This window comes from Leucoraja erinacea, chromosome 2, assembly GCF_028641065.1.
Source record: "Leucoraja erinacea ecotype New England chromosome 2, Leri_hhj_1, whole genome shotgun sequence".
NCBI lineage: Eukaryota > Metazoa > Chordata > Chondrichthyes > Rajiformes > Rajidae > Leucoraja > Leucoraja erinaceus.
Window position 1 is genome coordinate 93,562,559 of NC_073378.1, and position 19,631 is coordinate 93,582,189.

Below are 19,631 nucleotides of genomic sequence, written 5' to 3' on the forward strand. Positions count from 1 at the left end.
TCGTGGTCAAGCACGTAGAATTTACATAGCGGGTACGTCGAAGCTCGGGACGTCTCTTAGCGGCTCGTAAGGCTAACGGCAGGTACTTGTGAAATGCGGTAAGCTTGTGACGACTTTTCAACATGTTAAAAAATGTCCACGAGAGCCCCGAGTACCTACGAGCGGCTATTACCGTAATTCTCCGAGTTCGAATCAGGGGAAACTCGGAAGAACTCTTGAATTAGCTTGTTCAGTGGGACAGCCCCTTAACTGTGTGGATTTTCTCTGGGTGCTTCAGTTTCCTTCCACATCCCAAAGTCATGTGGGTTTGTAGGTTGATTGGCCTCTGTAAATTGCCCTTGCTGTGTAGGGAGTGGATGAGAAAGTAGGATAACATAGAACTAGTGTAAACGGGAGATTGATAGTCTGCATAGACTAAGTGAGCCGTAGGGCCCATTTCCATGCTGTATCTATAAACTAAAAGTATCCTGAGACTATAACCCTTTGTCTCGAACTACACCAACCAAATACAACCTGTACAAAGTTCTTCCCTGTAGCCAGCCTATCAAACCCAGTCTAAAGTTCGTTTATGTGTGTTTCCGTAAATACTCAGTAGTGAAACTGAAGGTCTCCAAACTTCCAGGTTATTTTCCTGTTTTTTATGTAATATTACCATTGTTTCATATCCTGTATTTTAAGTAGTATAGATCATGGTGTATAGCCAAAATAATGATATGAAGTAAAACTAAATCTGTTTTTACAAAGAAAAATTTCAGATATGTCCCTGTGTTTTCTTGCCTTTTTGGTGACATTTTTCAAGCAGCATTTCATCAAATCCATAGGCTGATTTATACCAGAAGGATTACATTAATGTTGCCATTAAATAACCCTATATAAGCCAAATTCTGATTATGATTTTTATTTTAATTTTAATTTTATTTTTTTATTTCAAAATAGACTTTATTCAATTGATAAATATATACAATTCCTGAACCATTCAAACAAACAAAATTCATCCGACATTTTCAGAGACTATACAAGTTTTTCCAGTACAATCTTTTTACGATTTTTATCATTTATCACCTGATTAGATGGTTTTCTGATTTTCATGGTTTTCTCATGTTTTTGCAGCAGATCATGAGTAGCGGTTCCCCTTTGGTCACATGTGAACCGTTTTATATTTATTGTTTCGTTTTTTATTGTTTATATTTTCTGTTTATGCTTTCCATTGAAATACTTAATAATAAATGGAACTTAAAATCATAAAATAAAAATCTAGTTTGCTAACCTATTTTAGCGAGGTCTCACTGTGGTCCCTCCCATTGTCAATGCTATTTATAGCGCTATAATGGCGATTTTTTGCACTCGTTTTTTTTAATTCAAACAACGCGATTATAATGACCGTGACGTGATCTATGGGCCACGTGGTGGTTTATGTGCCTGACATTTTTAAGGGAGCTTCAAAATCAGTAAGTATCCCATCTGTCTTAAAAGCTTTATTTAAAAAAAATCTTGTCTTATTTTCAAAAGTTGAAAGAATTAAATTTTGGTCGATTTTGATCACAAATTAGCTTGAAAGGATCATAGGTAGGCCCACATAATCCTGTGGTATTTCATTATGATTTAATAACTTTCAAATTTGGCCTCCCATGTCACAGGTTAGTACCCTTATTTCCGGAAACAGCCATATCTCAATGAGATCACCACTTATTCTTCCAAACTTGAGCAAAAACAGGTGTAGCTGAGCCAATCTTACATAATTCTTCAGTTCTATCAGTCGACAAATCAGTCTGATGAACCATTACTGCATACTCTTTATGACAAGTGAATCTGTCCTTAGGCCAAACTGAACGACCTGGAAGGAACTCCTTAATCCTTATCTCCTTTAATCATCCTCTTTAGTTTGGCACTTTTTGTCCCATCAGGTCTCCGTGAAGCACCATAAAACCTTTCAGAAATTATATTATTGATGCTATAAAAACATGGGGATAGGATTAGGCTAATGGGTCATTCAGTTTCTGTTGTCTCTTCTGTCAGTCTGAGATCATTGTTAATCTGTATCTAAACCTGGACAGTTTAATGTCTTTGCCAAACAGAAATTCAACAATCTGAATTAAAGCAGTAATGTAGGAACAATGTTTTCATCTTACCTTCACATACACAATAAAATCCCAGAGTTGCTTAAGTAGAATAATGTCTCGCCGGCACTGCATTAGCTGTTTATATTCTGGAACAGTCACTTCAAACAGGTTGGCCAATTCTTGCATTTGTACCGTCACTCCCTCGAGCGCACTGAGCTCCTTGTAAGCCTAAATGACAGAATTGGAAAGGGTCCATTTTATTCTTTAGTGTAACCTGCAATTATAATTACCCATTGGGTTATCTTGCCCTGCGAGGATCAGATAGAAAAGTCAGTCATAATCTGTATTAATGGTGGTGATGCACCAGTTACCCACCCTCTTTACAGAATGCTTAGCAATTAGCAGAGACTGCAACATCTACATGCTCTTGGCCAAAGAGTAAAAAAGTGATCTTAAAGAGTTGATAGGTTTTATCTCACTGAAATCTAAACTGGTAACACAAACCCCAAAGGAATATGTATAGGAAGGAACTGCAGATGCTGGTTTACACTGAAGATATAGACACAAAATGCTGGAGTAACTCAGTGGGACAAGCAGCATCTCTGGAGAGAAGGAATGGGTGACATTGAGACCCTTCTTCAGATGGAGAATCAGGGGAGAGTGAGTCTAGATATTTGGAAGGTGTGAAAACGACAGATCAAAGCAGACGATGATAAGGAAATTAATGGTTCATTGTTCGCTGAGGGGAAGGCGACAGAGACATTCGTTAAAATGCTAAAGTTATCATGGTGGTGAAGGCCTAGATGGGGGAGGGACAAAGTCTGGCAAGTAATGGTGGAATCAGGTGAGGGGACAGATTAGCAGGTGGGTGGAGGCTAGAGGAGAAATGAAGCCAAGAAAGGTGTCAGATAAGAAGTAGAGTGAAATGTAAAGCCAGAGGAAGGGATATAGGTGGAAGGGAAGAGGGAGGTAGGAAAAGTGGTGCAATGGTGGGAGGATTGGGTGCACACTGCATGGGGAAAGGAGGCAGAGGAAAGCTGTATTATTTAAAATTGGAGAATTCCATGTTCATACCATTGGGTTGTAAGCTTCCCGAGCCAGTATATGAGGTCATACCATTAGGTTGCACGCACTCATTTTCAAACACTATCCAGCCCTTCTTCCCCCCCGCCCGCAGTCCAATTTCACCTGCATGCCTCTTTCTGGCTTTGCATTTCATTCCTCTTCTGACCTTACTCGACACCCTTTTGTCAAGCCTCCACCCATCTTCCTATCGGTCCCCTCACCTGTTTCCACTTGCCAGACTTTGTCCCTCCCCTATCTAGCTTTCTCCCTCCTACTACAATCAATCTGAAGTAGAGTCCTGACTTGAAATGTTGGTTATCCATTCCCTTCATAGGTGACGCCTGACCCATTGAGCTACTCCAGCATTATGTGTTTGCTTAAGATTCCAGTATCTGCTGTTCCTTGTGTCAGCTATTCTACGGATATGTAGCTTTATATCCAAACATTTAGGACAATGCGCCTACCTTATCGAGTAATATGTATGGAGTCTTAGAATTATATGAGAAAGGTGCTTCCATTTGGAACTTTTCTCTGAACTCCATCTGCTTGACCTGTAAGAAGTAAACATTAAAAATACCATTAACGGTCATTTTAAACTATAATATTCTTAAGGTTTTCCAACCACAAGGCATGATGGATCAAGACCATTAGCACTTACATCAAATGCCACACATCTTTTCCTAATGAGTGACACCTCTGCAGTTTGGAGGGCTGCAACTTCATGTTTCATGGAAGCAGCAATCTTCTTTGTGTTATTCCACTTTTCTGGAAGTTCCTATTAATTAAAGAACAACTTATTCCTTAAAAGTCCAAATTTTCTTTAATGTTAACTCGAATACTGAAGAAAAAACTCTCATTGAGATGACTGGATCTCCCAATGATGGTGGCTTGATAAGGGCATTTTTAACTTATTTGTCCGAGTGATATAAGCGAGTTCGGTATTCCGAATGTGCATGCCCAGATCAAAGGTCACTATGCATAAACAGCCCTAGAAATCAGTGGAGCAGTGGACCTTCATTTCTTCTGTATTTTCCAGATGTGATTCGTCTAGGTAAGAAAATACTGCTTTTTAACAATGACATAGTTGCATTTATTGTTACTTTGTTAAAAGCTAAGATTATTTTGTCGTTTTCATTGGTTTATTATGCTTTGGTGAGTGAGCGAGATCGTGCTCGTCCGTGGTCGGTCGGGCCCGGGTCTGTTGAGTCGCTGTTGGACCGTCCCCGTCCCCTCCAGGGTGTCTCGTCCCTGCCCGGGGGTGGCCAGAGGTATTGGGCCTGGCTGGGTTTGCAGCGGGCGCGGTGAGGAGACTCAGTTGCTGCAGCGCTTTGTGTGTATCTCCGTTGATGGCTGGTGCTCGGCTTTCGCTGACGCCGGGCGGGGGCGAGTTGGCTGGCGGGTTGGCTGGCAGTCCCCGACCCGTCGGGGAGCAGGGTTGGGCTGGAGTTGGCCTGGGGCTGCTGGTCACAGCCAGCGTGGGGAAGAAGCAGCAACCCCAGCTCAATTCCCGTTGGGCCAACAGACAGGCCCGTACTGACGGCACCAGAGACCCCAGGCCCACAGCTAGCGTGGAGAAGAAGCACCAACTGCAATCCAACCCCACTCACGACAGGCCGGGGACTGCAAGCGACCCCCCCCCCCCCCCCCCCCCCCCCCCCCCCCCCCCCCCGGCGCCAGCGAAAGCCGAGCACCAGCCAGCAACGGAGATGCACACAAAGTGCTGCAGCAACTTTTCCTCCTCCCCCATCGGCTGCAAGCCCAACCCGGCCCAGCCCAACACCTCCGGCTGCACCCGGACAGGGACGAGACACCCTGGAGGGGGCGGTGACTCAACAGACCCGGGCCAGACTGACCACAGACAATCATTCATCAAAGCATAATAAAGCAATAAAATGACAAAATAATCTTAGCTTTTAACAATAAATACAACGATTTCATAGTTTGAATGCAATATTTTCTTACTGAGAAGAATTCAAGCTGGAAAAAACAGAAGAAATGAAGATCCACTGCTTCACTGCCTTCCAGGGCTGTTTATGCATAGTAACCTTTGACCTGGGCATGCACAGTCGGAATACCAATCTCACTTATTTTAACAGCATGGATTTATCCACCTTTTACAATTTTAACTTGATTTACATTTCAATGATTTGAATTGAATTGAATTGACGCGAATACATTTTATTAGCCAAGTATGTATACATACAAGGAATTTGCCTTAGTGCTTTGCTCGCAAGTAACAACATGAATAAAACATTATAATTTAAGCATGTGAAGAATGAAATAAAATACCAGAGCAAAAAGAGGCTACAGACTTTTGGTTGTTGAGTACAGCTACTGCTCGTGAAAAAAAAGCTGTTTGGCTCTGGCTGCTTTGACAGTCCAGTCGTCTTGCAGAGGGAAGTGATTCAAAGAGTTTGTATCCAAGGTGAGAGGGGTCAAAGATGATCTTACCTGCTCGCTTCCTGGCCCTAGTATAAACTGAGTTTGGGTTTGAGGACTAATAAATGATTTGCCTGGGTACTATGTAAGCAATTAATTTGACAACTGAAGATAGATATCCATACCTCTCATTGTGAGGCAGAGAAAATTGTAATACCCAAGTCCTTTAGCAAACTGAACATCTTATGTGGATGCAAAATAATCAGATCGTATACAATCTGTCTGTGAAAAGGAGATTCAAGGAACTGCAAATGCTGATTCACTAAAAACTAAAAAATAATTCAGTGCTGGACTAATTCAGCAGGTCAGGCTGCATCTCTGGAGAAGATGGATGGGTGACATTTCTGTCAGTGAAGATGGGATGGTTACAAAGCCCTCAGGTGAATCACTGGGTTAGGTGAGAGCCTGGTAGGAGATGGTCAGCAAGTTTTCATTACTATAGGGAAGGCAACCTGGAGCAGTTCTATTCTTCCTAGTGCGGTAGAGAGGAACTCAATCACTTTGCCAGCAATCAGAATACATTAATGAGATGTACATCAAACAAAATGCGTGCTTCATCCACTTCATACTAAAATTAAGCCACAAAAATCTTTTCCACATCATAAATGTTCACATTCTTTCACATTCTCTCACAATTTTTCAAAATCAATCCTCCAATTTTGTCAATAGAAACTTGTCAAAATTACATCTCACAAAGATAGAAATCTACCTCAAGCTGTGTACAAACTTGGTCTGGCATACTTTGACCATAACTCTCCAGAAGAATAATTGTCTCCTTTAAGGGTTCGAAGAGCTCATCAGTGATGGTGCGTCTGTCCCTTACAGCCATTAAATGTCCCATGATATCCTCAAGACCATTGTAATCTCCTTCTTTCACCTTTTTGCTAAGTCCTTTATCTGTCATCTTTATGAATTCTTCAAGTTCGTTTAGGCTACACAAAAGAAAAAGGCAATTGTATTCACTTATTTACATTATTAAAATTCAAAATTACTAACCACTATCTTGTTGGTTATAAAAACAGTTGATAGCGATTGAAGTTGCTATATTAAAATTAGAAATCCCAAACCACAATGTACAATAAGTACAAGGTGACGGTTTACTACAGTGACATTTGTACCCAAAAACCCTACAATAATGTGATGTGCACGTTGCTGCTTTCCAAATCAGAAAACGATCAGTTACCTACCTGTCAGTGACATAATGAATGAGATGTTCTTTAAACATCCAGCTCCATTTTTTAATTGTATTTAGCAATGTTATTTTAAATGGCTTAATGTCAATTTTAAACCAATTCTCAAAGATTTTTCCATCCTCAAATTTGTTGATCTGGATATAAAGATTTTCATAGATGCCAATCTGTAAAACAAAATAACAATTTATGATCCTTAACATTGTGGGGTTATTCTTCATTCAAACCTGCTGACTCTGGTATGAACAGTTCAAACCATAAATTGTATAAATGTTGGGCAATAAATTGTCCTATATTCAATGGTGTTAAATAGTTTGCAGCCATTAGATATTTCCCAAATCTCTGCTGCTCTTCCTCTCTGCTGCCTCTAAACTATCCTCCTCTCTGCTGCCTCTAAACTATCCTCCTCTCTGCTGCTCCTCTAAACTGCTCTTTCTCACCTTCCCTTTTGTTCCTTCACTTTGACCTCTTTATGTGGTTTGTTGTCAGTTTACCAAGAGAAATCACTGTTCTTGAATGCAACATAGTTCCCCAAATTATTACACATTTTTCCTGGCATTTTTTTGATTCTCCTCACTCGGGTTTCTGTGCCTGCTACAATGCACACACAGATTAAAAGGCATGAATTACACATTTTATGATTGTAATGATAATGATATATCCCTAAGATAGACACAAAAAGCTGAAGTAGCTCAGCGGGACAGGCAGCATCTCTGGAGAGAAGGAATGTGTGATGTTTTTGGGTCGAGACCCTTCTTCAGAAGAAGTTAGTCCAGGTTTTGTGTCTACCTTTGGTTTAAACTAGCATCTGCAGTTCCTTCTTACACAGTGATATATCCCTCTTTACTTTCCACATTATCTTTCATCTCTGCTTCTCCATTGCTACCCAGATAGTTGGAACCACATCTGGCTGATGACATTCTCATTTAGGTCATTAACTTATAATAGTAATTCTGATTTGTTTTCCCTCTCTGTAGATTCTACCTGATCTGATGGGTATTTCCAGTATTCACATTTATTTCACAATGTCTGCAACAGAAGTCTCACAGCTTCCAGCACTCCTTTCTCTCCCACCCGCTCACAGCCAACATGACCATCATTTACATAATTCAGTCTCGCTGTTTCATTCGGAGTGGCGGCGTGGCTCTGGCTGCAGCGGCTTACCGGCGGTCCCGTTGTCTTTGTGTTTTTTATGTTGTTTATTTTTGTTTGGTTAGTTTAGTTTTTTGGTTTTAGCTTGTGTTTTTGGGGGGGGGGGGGGGGGGGCTGAAACGGGGTTTGCAGTCTCTCCCTGCAGGGGAATACGACCTTTTTTGTCATATTCCCCTTCTCTGCCTCCGTCTGCGCTGAGGCCTAATGGAGCTGACGACCTCGAGGCTCCGGAGGCAGAGCACCGTCAGGACTCGCTCTGAGCTCGCTCCCGTGAGGGTGGTCCGGCTCAGGGCTGGAAGAGGCTGGGACGCTCCCGTGAGGACGGCTAGCCCGAGGGTGGAACGAGGCTCCCGTCGGAGCGGCCGAGCTCGGGGAGGTGCGGCGCTGGCAGCCCGAGGGAGGTTCGGTGCCCAAGTCGGGGCGGCCCGGTCTGGGGGGAGAAGCAACGCCCAAGTCGGGGCGGCCCGGTCCGGGGGGAGAAGTGACGCCCAAGTCGGGGCGGCCCGGTCCTGGGGGAGAAGCGACGCCCAAGTCGGGGCGGCCCGGTCCGGGGGAGGTTCGGCGCCCATGTCGGGGCGGCCCATTCCGAGGCTGAAGACGGTACGGTACTCACGTGAGGGTGGCTGGGACGGTGTTCTGGCGGCGGTGGCCTGAGTCCGGGGTTCGGCCGCGGGCCAGCAGCTGCTTCTGCAGGACTGGTGGGCGGCAGCTTCAACCACCCCGGGCCGCGGTGTTTGAGCCGCGGGACTGTTCTTAACATCGCCCGGGGGGGTATCGCCCCAGCGCAGAGGGAGAAGAGGAGGGAAGAGACTGCGACCTAAGACTTTTGCCTCCATCACAGTGAGGAGATGCTGGGTGGACTCACTGTGGTGGATGTTAATGTGTGTTTATTGTTGTTTTATTGTATGGTATTATATGTATGACTGCTGCAATTTCGTTCAGACTTCGGTCTGAATGACAATAAAAGGCTATCTATCTATCAGAAAATCTCTCCAGCCTCCCCCATTCCCTGCAACTTTCAATATGCTTGACTTCTTATATTTCCAGATTCTGGTGGAAAGTCATTAACCTGAAACATTAACTCTGTTTTGCTCTCCACAGACATTGCCTGCCCTACTGAGTACTTCAAGTACTTCCTGTATTACTTCTTATTTCCAGCATAGAACATAGAAAAGTACAGCACAGGAACAGGCCCTTCGGCCACAATGTCTGTGACAAACATAATGCCTAGATAAATTAATCACCTGCCTACACATGATCCATATCCCACCAGTCCCTAAAAGTCTTAAACGCCACAAAGACATCTGCTTCCACCACTACCACCCCTAGTAATGTGTTCCACCCACCCACCATCCTTTATATAAAAAAACTTGTCCCGCACATCTCTCTTAAATTTTGCACCACTTGTCTTAAAGCTGAGCCTATTAGTCTTTGACGTTTGCATTCTGGGAAAAGGGTTCTACCCTATCTATGCCTCTCATAATTTTATACATCTTTATCAGGTTAGCCCTTAACCTCTGGCATTCCAGAAATAACAATCCAAGTTTATCCAACTTCTCCTTATACAGTAGCTAATACCCTCTAAGGCAGGCAGCATTCTGGTGAAGCTCTTCTGTATCCTTACCAATACATCCCCAAAGCCTCCTCTGCAATGGGGCGACATATCCCCTTCGGCACTGCTGCTACTCTTGATTCTGTGCTCTCGTGGAGGTGTATTAGTGAGTGATATCCTCTGTCTGAGTGATGCTCCTACTATGGTTGATGCTGTGAGATGTAGAAAAGTATGTGGCTTGAAGTAGTTATGTGAACAACGCCATGGAATAACTTCCATTATCACAAGGATTCCCACTCCATCCCACACTGAAAGGTGACATGTAATTTTGGTCAGCTGAAGCATGGTTTAACTAGTTACCCACTGGTTGTATTAAGTCCATCACCCCAAAGCTCACCTTATTCCATCTACCAGCCTCCATCACACCCTTCCTTCTCCCTTCTCGGTGCAGGCTCTCTCCACTCTACATCCTGATGCAGGGTCTCAACTCAAAATGTCAACCATTCATTTACTTCCACAAATGCTGCTTGACCGCTGAGTTCTTGCAATGTTTTTTTTTTCTCTAGCTGACTCCTTTGTGGAAGATCCAGGCAGATGAAGAGTTACCAAAATTGTGCAAGCACTGACTGATTCATGGTGGGTTAAGATGACTTAGGTTGAATTGCTCTTTTCCCTTCCTTAGAGTTCCACGTATATGTTCTGTAATTTCTTCTGTCATATCCAGAATTTGAATGTTTGTGCTCATGTTATAGAGGCATAAGGCATGGTGTAACACGTAGCAACAGCAGTCACAGCTTGTTGAACACACATTCTCGCTGCTGATTCCCCAGCTCCTCTTTCTGCTTCAGTGAGGTACATTGTCATGAAGGAGTCTGTAGAGAAATTACAACTAGAATGCCCGGACCAAGAAAATAAGCAGTGTAGTAAAGCAGGAATAAAGAGCATATGACAGATGCTAGCTTTTAACAAGATTTTGCCTATTATAGCAACCCTGAACTTCTTGTTTCCTGTCTCCTTAATTCACCATCTCATCCATCTGTCTGTAATAAATGTTTGAAAGATGGTATGGAAGAGTTTAATTAAAATGCCTCCCAAGTTTAGGGACATCATTTATGGGGTAACCCAGATAACCTATGGTGGTGTTCTCAGAACAAAGAATGTTGCAACGAGTACCATTATAACCATAAAGGATGTGGAGAGAGGTGGCAGAGGGAACCCATTCCTATTGGTGGAGGGGCAAGAATTAAAGGGACATAGAAGGTAACTAGCAAATCAAGTAAAACTGTGAGATGTAGACAAGCCACAACAAATGGTTTGAAGTAGTTAAGTCAAGAAGGCAATGGAATAACTTCCACTGCCACAAAGATTGTTAAGGGCTTGGACACACTAAAGGCAGGAAACATGTTTCTGATGTTGGGGGAGTCCAGAACCAGGGGCCACAGTTTAAGAATAAGGAGTAAGCCATTTAGAATGGAGACGAGGAAACACTTTTTCTCACAGATAGTGGTGAGTCTGTGGAATTCTCTGCCTCAGAGGGCGATGGAGGCAGGTTCTCTGGATGCTTTAAAGAGAGAGCTAGATAGGGCTCTTAAAAATAGTGGAGTCAGGGGATATGGGGAGAAGGCAGGAACGGGGTACTGATTGGGGATGATCAACCATGATCACATTGAATGGCTCGAAGGGCCAAATGGCCTGCTCCTGCACCTATTGTCTATTGAGTCCAACTCCATCACGCAGACACACATACACAGATGCACAGTCAGACACACAAGCACACAGGCACACACGCACAAAGACAGGTGCCTGGAACACACAGCCTAGGGTGGTAGTGGAAGCAGATACAATAATGATGATCAAAAGGCTTTTAGAGAGGCACATTGATTTCTGCTCTGGAGGATGAGACAGATGTTCGGCAGCTGTGGCGGGGCCTGGAGGATGAGGAGCTCGAATGTCGGTGAAACATCACTCCCTGACAAGCTCAATGCGTTTTACGCACGCTTTGATAGGCAGAACACCGATGCGTCTTCCCGAGCCCCCATTCGCCGTGATGATATTTCAGTCTCAGTCACAGAGGCCGACGTTAGGAAATCCTTCAGAGGGATGAACCCTCGAAAAGCGCCTGGACCTGATGGTATACCTGGTTGTGTTCTAAAAACCTGTGCGGACCAACTGGCTGGAGTTTTTACGGACATCTTCAACCTCTCATTTCTGAGGTCTGAGGTTCCCACCTGCTTTAAAAGGGCATCAATTATACCAGTGCCCAAGAAGAGCAAGGTGATGTGCCTCAATGACTATCGACCAGTGGCACTAACACCTGTGGTGATGAAGTGCTTTGAGAGGTTGATCATGGCGCAAATAAATATCCTACCTCAACAAAAACCTGGACCCACTGCAGTTAGCTTACCGCCACAACAGATCAAAGGTGGATGCGATCTCATTGGCCCTCCACTCTGCTCTGGACCACTCGGACAATAATAAACTCATATGTCAGGCTGTTATTCATTGATTACAGCTCAGCATTTAATACAATTATCCCCTCCAAGCTGGTTACCAAACTCGCAGAACTGGGTCTCTGCGCAGGTTACACAAAAAAGCTGGAGAAACTCAGCGGGTGCAGCAGCATCTATGGAGCGAAGGAAATAGGCAACGTTTCGGGCCGAAACCCTTCTTCAGACCGCATCTCTCTGCAATTGGATTGTCGACTTCCTCATTCACAGACCACAGTCTGTCCGTATTGGTGGAAATGTGTCAGCCTCGATAACAATCAGCACGGGAGCACCTCAAGGCTGCATGCTCATCCCACTGATATACTCACTCTATACTCATGACTGCGTAGCTGGTCACAGTGCGAACTCCATCATCAAGTTCGCTGACGACACCACTGTTGTGGGACGTATCACTGATGGGGATGAGTCAGGGTATAGAAGAGAGATCGAGTGACTGTCCATCTGGTGCCAGCACAATAATCTGGCCCCCAACACCAGCAAAACCAAGGAACTGATTGTGGACTTTGGAAGGAGTAGGATGGGGACCCACAGTCCTGTTCATATCAACGGGTCGATGGTTGAAAGGGTCAAGAGATTCAAATTCCTGGGCGTGCACATCTCTGAAGATCTTTCCTGGTCCGAGAACCTTGATATAATTATTAAGAAAGTACATCAGCGCCTCTACTTCCTGAGAAGATTACGGAGCGTCGGTTTGTCAAGAAGGGCACTCTCTAACTTCTACAGGTGCACAGTAGAGAGCATGCTGACCGGTTGCATCGTGGCTTGGTTCGGCAACTTGAGCGCCTTGGAGAGGAAAAGACTACAAAAAGTAGTAAACACTGCCCAGTCCATCATCGGCTCTGACCTCCCTTCCATCGAGGGGATCTATCACAGTCGCTGCCTCAAAAAGGCTAACAGTATCATCAAGGACCCACATCATCCTGGCCACACACTCATCTCCCTGCTACCTTCAGCCTGAAGACTACAACGACCAGGTTCAGTCAGGCTATTAAACTTGGCTCGGACAAAACTCTGAACATTAATAGTCCATTATCTGTAATTTGCACTTCATCAGTTTATTTATTCATGTGTGTATATATTTATATAATGGTATATGGACACACTGATCTGTTTTGTAGTCAATGCCTACTATGTTCTGTTGTGCTGAAGCAAAACAAGAATGTCATTGCCCTATCAGGGACACATGACAATAAACTCTCTTGAATCTTGGTATGCAGGCAATGGAGTGATCACATAGCAAGCAGAGAAGATTATTTTAACTTGCCATCATATTCGGTTAGATATTGTGGACCAAAGGGCCTGTTCCTGAGCTGTACTGCCTCTTCTTCTCTGGTGTAACAGCATTGACTGGGGCTACATATTATCAGACTAGACAATGTTGAATGGTGACCAGTAGCAGTGTAGAGAATAATGAAGAGATTCACCTGCCCGTCTCATTCCTTCATTCTCATAACTCTTTCCTTCTCATATCCCCCTGCCTCCTTACCCTTTAATTTAAATATATGACTACAATTTGCTCCTCGAACCTCAACCTAATCCAGAAAGTAAGTTCAGTAGTCCAATGGAGATCAAATGTTCATTGAGATGATAGCAAGAGGGAATGATAAGATGGGAATGGCAGTGGAATGAGAATTTTTCCCTTGTATTCCTATTGACATTAAGGATTCCAATTTTGCTCGCAATACCAGCATTTACCGATAAATCCAAATGTCGCAGTGAGGGATTGATCCAAATGGTGGTAAGAATCTACTTTCCTGAGTTGCTGCAATACTCATGCTAAAAGGTTTTGTGCAATACTGTTAGATTTGGAGCTAACCAAGTGAGAATACAAGATGAATGTTACAATACTGAAGTGGAGCTCCACCTAATGCAACAGAATTTTCCTATTACTTCTGAAATAACTTCATCCAACAATGAAAGTCAAACAAATACAGCAACTGGACTCCAATCAATCACCAATAAACCTAAGCCATTGAGGATTCCACAATGCGAGTAGATTTCCTTGTGTTACTAAACATTGGGTGAACATAGGATTGTTCTGGTTTAATATGACCGCATTGATGTCATATCAGTGTTGCATGAGTACTGGTATAACAACATGATTACACTGTACAATGCATACACTACCACTCCATCCAATTCATCAGGTGGAACTTGTCACCCCAAAAATCATGCAAGAAAAATCATTATCTGTTAGTTCCTAGCTCAAAGAGGTTTCTGAGCAAAAATAAAATCATAATTTCATGTTTGTGCATGCATATTAAGAATTATTTCAAATAATGAAAAGTGATGTAACATGGTTTCATTATTTCAATCTATTTTTGTTTTACAATTAATTAACAAATGTTGTTTTTAGCAAGCACTAGTCTTACCTGTTCTTTGAACTGTTCTGTTGTAGGAGGACACTCTGGGACACCTTCATCAGCATGAGTTCCAATCTCCTCTGCAGTTAACACATGGCTGTACTGCAGGAAATGTTTCATGAACTCTGCCCTATCATCTACCCAAAGATAGGAGAATACTTCAAATGAATTCCTGTATTCCATTGCTTTGTTAATGATCTCCAACACCCTATCCATGATCTCCTGCCGAATATCCAAAAGGTCAGGTATATCTTCCATGTCAATCTGTGAAGAGATGAGCCATTTTTTGTGTTCTGTTTATGGTTACAATGAGTAATATTGCCTTCCTAGACCAGCATGGTTGTTAGGATATTAGATCAGCAATTCCATAACCTCAACAGCCCTACTATTTGCAGCTGAATTTAATAACCTTAATTATTCGATTCCCTCCGCAGGGAGATAATGTAGATTGTGTCATAAAGTGACAATCTCACTAAGGGAAACTACTTGGCCAAGATATACCAGAGGTGGGGAATCTAATATATTAAACATCTTTTTTTGTGTATTTTTCTTCATTACATATTTAATTGAAATTGGCATGTCACCAAAATGTTCAAATCCCCCTGGTTGCTGTGTCCAAAGTATTTGAGTAAATGACAATATTCTAGAAATATTTCTCCCATGTTGCATGAACCATCTCCACTGATTTGTTAGTGTTATCTGCAGTTCATTAATAAATTAATTTGTCCCATTCAGGGAATCCAATTTTATTAGTTTTTCTTTCAATTTACATTAATAAATCTGTTCAATGATGTTCCTTTTGAATTTTAAACATCTTAAAATGAGAAAGATGTCCCCTACTGTTAGGTGCAGGATAGGGATGAAAATACACTCACCCTGATTGAGGGCTAGGCCTCATAACTATAAAATAAACCCTGCTAATAAGGTTTCAGCAAAGGTACACTGCGAAAAGCATATTTTCAAATAAAAGATATGCAGCTGGATCTCAAGATGAAAAAGTCAAAGAATCATTTCCAATTTTTGCAGTCATCCGAACTGATAATAAATTATAGGAGCATAAGGTCTCATTTTCAACTTTAAGTGTAGTGAGAATTAGGATGTGAGCAGATATAGAATTACCTGGTAGTTATCCATGTGAAGATGATCAGCAACTCGCTTAATTTGTGCAGACATTTTGTAAATATCACTTACTAAGCCTTCAACTAAATCATAGAATCCATCAGCAGCATCCTTATCCAGTGAAGGTTTGAATACAATCTCAGGAGTATTTAGAATCATTTGTGACAGAAACAGAGGAGAAGGCTTTAAAACAGCTTCAGTGCTCTCAAAGAAGAACTCCAGAGAACACAAAATAGCATTGAAGAAGCCATCCAAAACCATGTCATCAATATACTCCAGATAGGCCATCCATGAATCAGTAACTACATCGGCCTTTAGCAGTCTGCGATTCTCCTGTTAATCAGAAAATATAACAAAGTGCATGCTCACATCTGGGATTTAAAATGAAATAATTCTTTCAATATACAAAATAAAGAGTGACTTTTTCATTTTAGGAAGGCTGAACATATAATTGAAAATACACAGAACAAGTACTCCTCTCAAATGTGGTAAAGCTGATATGTGTTGGAACCCAGACATCACACATACCCAAGATGTAGCACTTTTTAAAACATTATGGTTATTGTGGTGAGAAGCTAGTGCCATAAGGAATGAGAGTCAATGAACAGGTCAGGATTGTACATGGAAGTATAATTGCTGCCTCTACTTTTCATTCACCTACAGTAACTGAAATGATATAGATACTGTAGACTTATAGCATTTGCAGGTTTTGTTTTATTTTCACTGTTTATCATTTCCATCAGCCACATTGCACCTGGAACAGGAGATTTTTCCAAGCACTGCAGCAAAATCACTTCAAATTAGGCACTTGGCAGATTCTCAGACAGACAGCTTGTGTACAATGCCAAAGGGAAAATCATCTTCGTTGAGGTTGAACCCAAAAGATTTGGGCTCTATAGTTTTCGTAGAATTATACTCTTCACTCTTAGGGAAATAACGCCTGCAAAAAGGGAAACATGGACAAGAGGTATTCTCTAAAATTGTTAATTGGAACCAAAGATTATATATGTGAAATGTCTTTGGTTTCTACTTACAAAGAAGTGTTGAAATCTTCTCACTAAAGGTGACATGGTTTCTCACCTTAGGGTATTGGTTATTATTGTCTGTTAAGGTTAGAGCTGATGTGACCTCAGAAATGTACTGAAAGGTTAGCTTTCGTATTTTGTCAGCAGCAGAGTCTAAAAGCTAATAATTTCAATAACCTACACAGTAACTATTTGCTTAGAGTATAAATTGTGGATTTAGCCTTAGTTAACTTAATAACTTTAAAAGCAGTACCGATTCCAGAAATTATGTATCCTCATACTTATCAAAGCACATTTATTTTCATGCATACCTCAATTAAGATGTGTATCGTAGCTCCAGCCTCCTTTATCAACTTGTACCGCTTGGCCACTCTATCTTCTCTGTCATCCAGGTACATCAGATAATCTTTTTTATTATCTTTCCTTGTAAACATAGGACACTCACTCCATGTTTTCATAAGTAATTGTATAGTTCCAACATTCTCTTTTGTTTTCTGAACACGGCTCGTCAGGTCATGAACCATATCTTTCACTCGGATTATGTAACTCCAACAATTTTTGCTCTGCCAGGTCATGGTCTCTTCTCCAGCCTTCAGCTGTGTATCGATGGCTTCCAGCTCACTGCAAATTAGTGGAAGCTCCACTTCCAAGATGGTCTGCTTCAGCTTATTGTACCACTTCACCATTAATTCCAAAGTTCCTACATACTGAAGCATTTACAAACAGTAAACAATAATTAGCAGGATTCTTTAGCAACAGCGACTTTCCACCAGAGTTGCCTGAAGGACATTCTGAATCAAGAATGAATATAATCAGTGACAAGTCAGTATTTTATTTCTCTTATCAGCTTCTTTACTTTGACAAGTTAAAAGGTATTACCTTCTGTGAATTAATATTAACAATATTTTCAGGTTGGGGTAGGGGAGGAAATAATCACATGCTTCTTTAATCATAATGATGTCATGTGGAAATGACAAGTTGATAATTTTGACTAGGTTTTCACATTCTAGCATATTTATAGCAAAAGTTGTCAAACACTTCCAAGAGATTGACACCTCTTTACAGGATAGCATACTCAAGTTACTTAAAGATCACTTAACTCTGACATATTTGGATCACAAACTCATTTTTCCAAGGAACTGAAAGTGCCCCAAATGACAAATCATTCAGCTGTGGATTTCTTGATTAAAAGGATATATTAAAGCAACTGCAACAAATAGCAATGGTTATTAACCAGACTTTATAATCCTGGATTTTTACACGGCGATCTTTAAATATATTCCTTATAAGAAAATTAAACAAATAACATTAAAATCCAGCAAAATACAATTCAAAGTTATGCTAAAGTCTGACTTTAGTTTAAAATTGGTGCTATCTTTGTTCTAACTAATTAAGACCAGCAGAAATGGGATGTACACAGAAATGTAAACATTTCGAGCAGAAATTAGATTGCCAATTGGTCTTCTAAAGTCATCCATCTTTGTATTGTATTGTATTGTATTGTATTGTATATCTTTATTGTCATTTCCTGAGTATTCGCATACCCAGAGGAAACAAAAAAACGTTGCTCAACCAGTGTCCATTCAGTGTGCATGAAAAATAAATAGAAATAAAAAATACATGTATCATGAACAAATTTAACACTCTACTAAACATTCAACAGGCATTCCGACCGGCAGCGGCACAACAGTGGCTCTGCTGCAGTGTGTCCAGGTTGGGGGTTTGTGCGCGATACTTGGCAGGGGGCAAAGTCCATTTAGCAGTCTTATAGCCTGTGGGAAGAAGCTGAGGAGCATCCTGCTGGTTTTGCAGCTAATGCTCCTGTACCTCTTCCCTGATGGCAGGATGGAGAAAATGTCATGCGATGGGTGGTAAGGGTCTTTGATGATGTAGATGGCTCTGCTGATACATCTCTTCCTGTATATGTCCAGCAGGAAGGGGAGTGCACCAATAATCCTGCTGGCGGTCTTCACTATCCTGTCTAGTTGGTGCCGTTCGTACGCCTTGCAGCTCCCGAACCAGGAAGTGATGCCGTAGGTCAATGTGCTCTCGACAGTCCCCCTATAAAAAGTCCGTAGGTGTGTAGTGGGGAGGCCTGCTTTACGTAGTCTTCGGAGAGGGTGTAGTCGCTGCTGGGCTCTCTTGACCAGAGCTGTGGTGTTGGCCGTGGACGTCAGGTCATCAGACAGATGTAGTCCTAGGAACTTCATGCTGCTGACCCTTTCCACATCAGCTCCATCGATGTGCAGAGGTGTATGGTGTTGTTTCCCCGCCCTCCTGAAGTCAACCACCATCTCCTTAGTTTTTCCCACGTTAAGAATGAGGTTGTGGGATTTGCACCAACCTGTGAGCAGCTCCACCTCCATCCTGTACGCCGATTCATCATTGTCACTGATGAGACCCACCACTGTTGTGTCATCAGCGAACTTGTTGATGAAGTTGTTATTGAGTCTGGCAGTACAGTCGTGTGTCAGCAGACTAAACAGCAGGGGGCTTAGGACATAGCCTTGGGGTGAGCCAGTGCTCACGGCTATGGTTTTTGATGTCCTACTGCCCACCCTGACTGTCTGCTGCGGTTGCGACAGAAAGTTCAGGACCCAGTTGCATGTGCCAGCATCAACCCCCAATAGCTCCAACTTCTCCACCAGCTGCACTTGAAAGATGATCTGGATTTTGGGAGTTCTATCCAATGACCAGGCCAGAAGCATCCATGATAATGGGCTTTTGGACTCGTTATTAGGGAGCCTGTGCAGTGCTGTAGCCCACTGCTGAAGGTGAGTGAAGACATTCAAGCTATTGCTTCCCCCAAGTAAGATGTGCCACAAGAATCAGATAATGGGCAAAAATAACTGTGCCTCAGTCAGGAAATGTAGATATAGCTTCAGAGCCTGAAGCCTGCAATTGTGGGTCTATTCTGAACCTGAAATCCATGACTAAGACTCAATCAGAGAGATGGCAGTTGGAGGCTTGGATAATTGGAGGAAATAAATGGGTAGTGGTTTGGGGTTAGAGGCAAGCGCAGTGACAGGGTTTTTAAAGTATCCTGCTCCTCCTGGCTCCACAACCAAGTATTTACTAACTTTCTAATTCAGCAGGTGAACAGTAGGCCTGAATCGTCGGAGTGCAGAACTCAATATCTGTTAGAGCAGGGACCAGCTT

General features: G+C 42.3%; 1 protein-coding gene across 1 annotated transcript in view; it reads right to left on the reverse strand.

Annotated features, from left to right (window-relative positions):
• LOC129712715 (dynein axonemal heavy chain 11-like) overlaps positions 1 to 19,631 on the reverse strand; it is a 286,248-nt gene that overhangs the window by 206,883 nt on the left and 59,734 nt on the right. Inside the window, exons 14-21 of the mRNA XM_055661378.1 lie at positions 16,784 to 17,179; positions 15,448 to 15,780; positions 14,338 to 14,592; positions 6,752 to 6,921; positions 6,274 to 6,496; positions 3,784 to 3,900; positions 3,590 to 3,676; positions 2,130 to 2,288 (exon numbers count right to left, since the gene is read on the reverse strand). Of these exons, the coding sequence (XP_055517353.1) occupies positions 2,130 to 2,288; positions 3,590 to 3,676; positions 3,784 to 3,900; positions 6,274 to 6,496; positions 6,752 to 6,921; positions 14,338 to 14,592; positions 15,448 to 15,780; positions 16,784 to 17,179 (1,740 nt within the window). The remainder of the gene's footprint in view (positions 1 to 2,129; positions 2,289 to 3,589; positions 3,677 to 3,783; positions 3,901 to 6,273; positions 6,497 to 6,751; positions 6,922 to 14,337; positions 14,593 to 15,447; positions 15,781 to 16,783; positions 17,180 to 19,631) is intronic.